The sequence below is a fragment of the Calliopsis andreniformis genome, chromosome 1, assembly GCF_051401765.1.
Source record: "Calliopsis andreniformis isolate RMS-2024a chromosome 1, iyCalAndr_principal, whole genome shotgun sequence".
Taxonomy (NCBI): Eukaryota; Metazoa; Arthropoda; class Insecta; order Hymenoptera; family Andrenidae; genus Calliopsis; species Calliopsis andreniformis.
Genome location: NC_135062.1, coordinates 12801022 through 12808664, shown reverse-complemented (window position 1 = coordinate 12808664; position 7643 = coordinate 12801022). Strand labels below are relative to the sequence as shown.

The 7643-nt window shown below is 35.0% G+C and overlaps 1 protein-coding gene across 2 annotated transcripts; it reads right to left on the bottom strand.

Moving 5' to 3' along the window:
• Positions 1–2103: 2103 nt before the first annotated feature.
• On the bottom strand, positions 2104–5665 carry Atac3 (Ada2a-containing complex component 3). 2 transcript variants are annotated; one of them, XM_076381806.1, is made up of 8 exons: positions 5478–5665; positions 4977–5079; positions 4736–4894; positions 4457–4654; positions 4052–4388; positions 3710–3985; positions 3357–3634; positions 2104–3274 (listed from the first exon to the last, which is right to left on the bottom strand). In XM_076381806.1, the coding sequence occupies exons 2-8, from the start codon at positions 5037–5039 to the stop codon at positions 3017–3019; spliced, it is 1569 nt and encodes a 522-aa protein (XP_076237921.1). In that variant the 5' UTR covers positions 5040–5079; positions 5478–5665; the 3' UTR covers positions 2104–3016. The 2 variants fall into 2 exon arrangements, with proteins under 2 accessions (XP_076237921.1, XP_076237928.1); XM_076381813.1 differs by having other exon boundaries at positions 4977–5665.
• Between the last annotated feature and the right edge of the window lie 1978 nt (positions 5666–7643).

Here is a 7643-nt window from a genome sequence, read left to right as displayed (position 1 = left end):
TGGTTTCAGGAATATCAATCATTCAAAACCTTCAAAACTTTCAGAAAGTCAAAATAAGACTTTTCTATTTCCCCTGAATGCTTGTTTATTAGTCAACTGTACCTATTCTATTTTTCAAGACTCATTCAACAATTACTCAACACTTTATTTCCAATACTACCACAAATTTCTTTATTTCACTTTTTCCCCCTGCAAGCCAGATATACTCTTACATTTATTTTACTCTAAAACAATTTTGCAAAAAAAATTGTACTCAGCTCCGATTGAATCTCGAACGCCACCCTTCCCTTTCCGCGAAAACTTTAGCGAGCCAGCGTTCCATTGGCACAGATCAACGATCCATACCCTTAGCCCGATTCATCTTTGAATTTCGATTATATCGAAAGAGCGCGAAAAGTTTGGGACAGAACGTGAAGCGCACAATTTCAAGGCTCCCACTTTGCTACCAACGCTCGTCACATAAATGACGTAGTTCTGCGTAGTTCTGTAGAACTTCGAACACCAGTGACCAAACGATTCGATCGATCACCACCTTCCTATATAGAGAGCCCGTGAGAATATTTTCTTTCTTAATCCTTACCCGTCCTCTGCAGACACTCGCGGTCGTATCGAACTTTGAAAGGGGGGAAAAGGCAAAACAGCAAGCACGCGCGTTCGTACTGTGCCTGCTACTCGATTTTCAACACTGTTTACGACGCCTTTACATGGCCTTCTACTGTACGCTGCCTATACATCAAACACACAGTAAACACGCCGACGTTTCGCAGCAGGCCGAGATTGTGCGACTGCTGCGATCGATCGCGAGAGCCAGAAACACGAGCGAACGAGTGTATACCTATATGCAGCATAGAGACGAGACTCCTGTCTCGACACCATTACATTCGAAGTAAGCAGATAGGATCTTGGTTTACCACCATCGATTCTTCCTACCGCGTCTTCCGACCTAGGAAATCGAAGGATGATTCGTGACGTTCCCCTCGCGAGAGGAGGAACGAAACGGAAATCCATCGAACAGATCGATAAGCAAAGTTTTTAAAATATGAAAGTTTTCGTGGTGGACGGTGCTGCCACTGGCCACGGTTCAAATCGATAGCGCGGGAGACATTTTGCGTGAGGATATCGATCGGTACTCGTGGTTTCGTGCGTTTCGGAAAGTAGAATTATTGGGATTTTTTTGAGTAGTTGTCGTGGATATTTGTGTTTTTTTTTCTTGTTTTGTGATAGTTTGTAAATGATTTGTATTAGTGAACGATTGTTTCTTACGTACGTACGTAAGTCGGGATCGTTTGAGGCAGAGTACGCAGGTCGGGAAAAAGTCGATACACGGTATAACATTTGAATAATTTTTTAGAATTTTAAATGTCTGATACTGAGTAACGAAATAATACGAATGACTCGTCAAATATAAAATGTTTATTTCTGAATGAATGTTTGTAACTTTGCATCAACAACTTCTATCAGCATATGTATAAATGTTTGTATTTACAGCATATATTACTAGAAAAGTCTTAGAATTATGTAATCAGTTGCATTTGATGATGTTTGATACTGTTCAATCCCCATTCGTATTTATTACACCGCATAGTTTGTACCTGAGTGAACTACTTTCGTTTGTCAGCTGTACATAATTCTAGTTTTTTTTTGTATGGTCTCTTAAATTAAAAGTTTGAATAGGATTTCTTTTGAATATATAGCACCGCACAGACTGATACATTAAAAAGAGGAAAAGACTTATTATTCGTTCTTTTATAACATTTCAACTGAGCTTAATAACTTGATGCACCAGAATTGTTGGGAAAATGGAATGAAGTTGCCTTAATTTGTACGAAAATATATGAAATGACAACAGTATCCAAATAATGCATAAATCTATCATTTCAAGTGAGCTTTATTTTACACTAATGAAAAATCCATTTGCTTTCCACATCTTGTGTTTTAAATATACCTTTTCATAAAAAATATCTTTTTCGTTGATTCAATGGAAAAATTATAACATTCAATTAATAGAATATTTTACAACACTATCTGAGCCATTATTCACTTCTTCTTCTTCTTATTTTTAAACAATGTTTATGATAAACTTTCTTTACCAAATCTTATCAACTTTTTACTCTACAAAATATAAATAGGAAACGTTCGTTACTTTTTTTTTCATAAAATTTTAAAACTTTATAGAAATTTTCTGTTTTATTTTTTATGTAACTCTAGTTCTTTTTTATCGATACTGCATAAACATTCTCTATTCATTACGCAGTTTTATAATGTATATAAAAATTTACTATGTACAAAATAGATCATATACAATTTAAAAATACGTATTTTCCTATAGTACCTAATACTTACTTTTACATTGGTTTCTGTAGTATTGCCTAATAACGTGTGTTCAGTATGAAAATTTTATACAGTTTTAATTAGAACTAGCTAAACTATCAAATATTAAATTTGTATAGCAATTTTACACATTAATATCTAATCTGACACGAGAAATATAATTCAAAATGTCTTGAAACTATCGATGTTCTATAAAAAAGAAATTTTATTACAGTTTATCACCATAACATGTGGAAAGCAAATAAAATGTTTTGTGTATTTGTATACACTTTTAAAAAATATTCGTTTGTTGTATAAATCAGACTCAATTATACATACACTGTTATGCAGCTTTTAAAAAGCATGCATACATTAAATATTAATAGGATTATGCCCTGTAAAATGAAAGTATTGAATTCTCTGATACATAGGGAGTACTGATCATGTACAAATACAGAAATTCTTGCAAATTCTTAAAGATATTCTTTACAAAAATAAGTAGTTAGTAATGAGAAGCTGGCATAAATACTATTATTACAATGCTTTGTAATGAGATATTGAAAAAGATCAATCAAAGTGTAAGGATACAATTTTCAAATGAGCATTTTTACGAAGCTGAAAACTGTGCACATGAAAACTTCTTGTATAGAAAAAGCAGGGCTACTCGTAAAATGAAGCTTAATGAGAAATGTATAGTCATACAAAATTACTTAGTTGCTCTTTGCGCTGTAATATTTTTCAATTGTTGTTTATATATTTCCGCCTCCTCTTCTTTCTTTTGAAGTCGCTTACGATACTCGGCTGCCTGCCGTCGCGCTTCTGCTAATTGCCTATTCAGTACAGCAATATCCATTACTGGTTCATTATTATCTGTGTTATCTTCTTCTGTAATTTCTTCTATATCATCATCTAATTGCAGAATTATTGGCTCTGCTATTTTCGCAGGAGAACTAATGATTTTGTTCTGTCAAAATCATGCGATATATTAATTAAATATAACAGACTTGTATCCACGTTTTTATTTAAATGTTAAATCATCTTCATACCTCTGGTGAAGTAATTATGTTTTTCGACTGAGTGAGTGTTGACACGGACGTGGTATTAGAAATAGAGGAAATGAATAATTTTCCAGCTTTATTATCCATTGAAGATCTTTTTAATATATTAGGTCCTCTGGGGGTGAAGTTGGGTGTATTGTGATTTAAAATTTGATCTGCTCTAATAGCTATCACTTTTCTGGAAGTTCCTTTCTTGCCTGTTACTTGAAGTCGTTTCACTCCTATAGGAGAATTCCTTGTCAAATTAAGAGCAAGTTTACCAGCCTCTGTAAAAATAATTTATATTTAGAAAAGTGGACGTGAATGACAAAATTGATGCTCATCTGATATATTTTTCGCACCCGTTAAAACGACTGTTCTTCCGCTTTCCATTGCATTTTCTACAATAGAAGAATCGTTATCTACAGGTATCATTGTGATTCCATGAGCTTCTAATAACCTAAATTGTTTGTTTATTCCTCCCACAGCTGTAACATCTTTACGCTTTTTACTGCTATTAATATTATTTGCATTGGTGATTTCATCTATATTTTGAATCTCTTTTTCCTGGTCAGTTTCGATATTTGGTCCAACATGAATTTGTTGAAAGATCATACGAGGTTTCTTTCCCATTTGCACTAAATTATTATCAAAAGTTAGTGTAAAAATTCTAAAATAATATTTTCAAAAATTAAGTAACCCACCTTGTGTAATTTTTCTCCTCTGTTGTGACTGTTGTTGCGACAACTCAAATTTCTGTTGTTCCTCTTCCCTTTCAGTTTCTAATTGTATTAAATTATGAGTTGCTACTTCAAGTTCCGCAGAATTCACTTGATTTTGCTGATGAGCTCTAACACCTACAATTTCTCTTTCTTGTTGTAATATATCTACCAGGTCTAGTCTGTCATGTTCCAATGCAAGACTAATAGGTGTCTTATCAAATTTACTAGTGGCATTTGCATCTGCACCATGCTCTAACAAGACATGCATCACTTCTACATGTTCCCTTTCCACTGCCCAATGCAATGGAGTCATTTTCAGCTGTAAATATTATTTATGTTATGTATATTACAAATTGGTTTCATTAACATAACTCTCATTTTAACTACCATATCTCTACTGTCAACATCTGCACCATAATTAAGAAGTAACTGTGCCATCTGATGATGGCCTTCGTATGCAGCCATATGCAAAGGTGTTCTGTCCACTTTTGTCCTTGCATCCCTCGAAATACCTGCTCTAAGCAGAACTTCCGCAGTTTCTGTATGATTATTTTGCGCAGCAAAATGTAATGCGCTGGTACCTAGCTAGAAAAGAACAATTCTACTCTGAGCTATGTTCTTATGTATTAATCATATTAATGATGATAATTTTATTCAAATATGTACCCAGTCTGTCGTAAATGGTGCACCTCTGCACATCAGGTCACGGACAGTATCAGTGTCCCCATATTTTGCACTAAACAGAAGTTGTTTCCCTAGTTCCACTATCGATAAGGCATCTTGGGGTCGGGCACGATGTGAAACATCACAGGAGAGGATTTCAACCTATGAAGTAGACTTAGCTTAAATAATGCATCTCTAGAACAATAAACAATAAAGAATATTGTAATATATAATGTGTACATACAGGAATAAGGGTATCCGTGTCCAGACCCTCAATATCATTAGTGCAAATACTTTCAGCCTGCATTTTTCTATATTTAAATCAATCTCGATTTCTTTGATGCACACTAAAATCAAACGATCCATAACAGTTGATAACGTTTCGCTGTGTTTCAATCTAAATAAGCCTAGTCGTGACCATTCCATTTTTCACACTTGTGTAATTCGTCACCGTTGTTCGACCTTGAAGTGCCGGAATCGAAAGTAGGTCGCAAAATTAAAATTTAACTCAAATTCGACGAAATCGACGGGATTCTACACGGTTCTGCCTACTTGTTGGGAAACGTTGCGTATATATTTTTCGAAATTTTCTTCGATACAGGATGTTTTTATTTTGCCATTTCAGATTGCGAGGAACTTCCTGTTCCTGTTCATTAAACGGAAGTCCCATGCCATAGGTTCCGTGTTTTGTGCTCGAAAGTGATTCAAACCGACTGAAAATAGCACGGAAGGAAGATATACTTACGGCCAGCACATAATTCTTGCTTTTTGGCGATTTTTCCTGCTGTATTCCGCCACACGTACCGCCTTTGAGGAATTCTTCCTCCCCACAGCCTTCTCGATTTACCGTCTTGGTAAAGTTTCATGAAAATGGCGACACCTTGGCGCCATTCCTCATGAAATTTCGTCGTACCCGTAAGCAATCTTTTATAATCAGTACGTGAAATTTCTTGTGATTAATGGTACTTTGTCATGTGAAACAATTTATTTTTATATCGAATTTCGATCCATTTATTCGAAATAATAAAAAGTAATGGTTAAATATGTTAAAGAGCATAACGATTTGCAGCGCCACATCGTGGTGTATTCAGCAAATACTTTATACTAAATAGGTTAGGTACATATCAAACTCAAGTATGGTTAGGTTACGTTACAAACTTCTTCGCAACATGCATTTTCAAATAGGTAAATTTATTACAATAATTTGAAATCACTAGATTATTAAAAATTACTGAAATATCTAGAAATCGCCTTGTTTATTTTTAGTATAATTTGTAATATTTTATAACGTCGGTAATATCACAATTTATTTACTTGCAAAATATACATACATAAACAAAGATAATTCATTGCACAATAAGCATCCATATTGTGTATTTGAATACAGAACATGAATGTTATAAAGTAACCTTTCATTTTACTCATTTCCTACGAATGGGAAAGTTCAAACAAAAGTTCTCGATTGTAGGTAACTGATGTCAGTCTCATTTCGAACGTTTTACATGTCGCAAGTAATCAGGAGCGATGAAGTTAATTCATACAAGTTGATCATTTTTATTCTCCCTCTCAGGTAACAGATTACTTTAAAATAACCATAATTAATAAAAGCATTTTGTACTTGACCGAAAATTTTCTTTCGAAAACAGATAAAAGAAGAGGAAAGGAAGGTCTTCCTTACCTTCGCCACTACGACCTATTATTAATCAAAGCTTTTTATGAACCTAAACGTAAGCCATCGTTCCTCATACAACATTAATAACGAAAGAAGAAACACTATGTTATTTGTTATTTTGGCTAACTTTGTAGCCAAAGTACTATGCTTATCAGTAGTCAGTGGGTTTCATCTTTCCTTTTTCTTCCGCAGATTTCCACTTCTTCCATCCTCGTCTCTTTCTAATGCCCGCTTCCGTCTTCGTTCCTTCGCGTTCCGGTTTTCCACCCTTTCGCTTCGTCTCGCAGTTGACCTAGAATCGCAGAGATAACAGGACAACAATGAATCTCCGTGCACCTCGCCACGGGGATGCAACGTGGAAGAATACGTGTATCCAGGTAAGGAATGTGTCGTTCTTGCATGTGTACGTAAAGGATAACCGGTACGAGTCGAATAGTTATCGATTGTCGGTTAGGGGCTCGTTATCGCGACAGATAATATCGAGGCTGGGTCGATGGTCCATAAGGACTGCTTACAGTACTCCAACGCCGTTGACATTATTCACTTGTGAACTCCTCACGAGTTAATTATTTACTCGTAATTAGACTGCGGGTCTTTATGCTTTTGTGGAAAGCTCAAGTCTGAAAAAAGTGCAGACTATACACAATATGCAAGAATATATGGGTGTTTATAAGTCAAAATGACTTGAGTCACATATTCTTGTTTTCAAGATATTGGTCTTTAAGTAGTTTTCAAGTTCAGTACTGTTTTATGGACTTGTATCTTCTTGAACCGTTATTTTTAAGAGGGAAAATTTGTTTAATGACTTTTCTTCTCCCTGGAGATATAAATTTTATGTTCTAGATCTCAATTAAGGCCTTAACTTTTGCCTTACAGCCGCAAATATGGAATACCTAAAGTAAAGTAAACTTTATATAATATTCAGAGGGTGACACAAAACTTTACTTAACTCTTATTTTCCTAGTTATGCTAAACCACGCGATGCTACAAACACATTCACAAAATCGCATACCCAACAGTTTCAATAATGCAATAGCGAGCTTGTAACGTTTAATTCTCCTCTTAAACCACAGCTTTTGATCCGCTAAGGGTTCTCAACCTACTGGAAGCTACATCACTCATAATTCTACTGATTTCGTGAGCCTCAGTAATGGAAAGGAATTAGTCAATAATCTATCACTCATGGTCAGTGATTTATTATTTCTGAAAGGAAAACAGAAGGGATCTTACGGAGGGCCA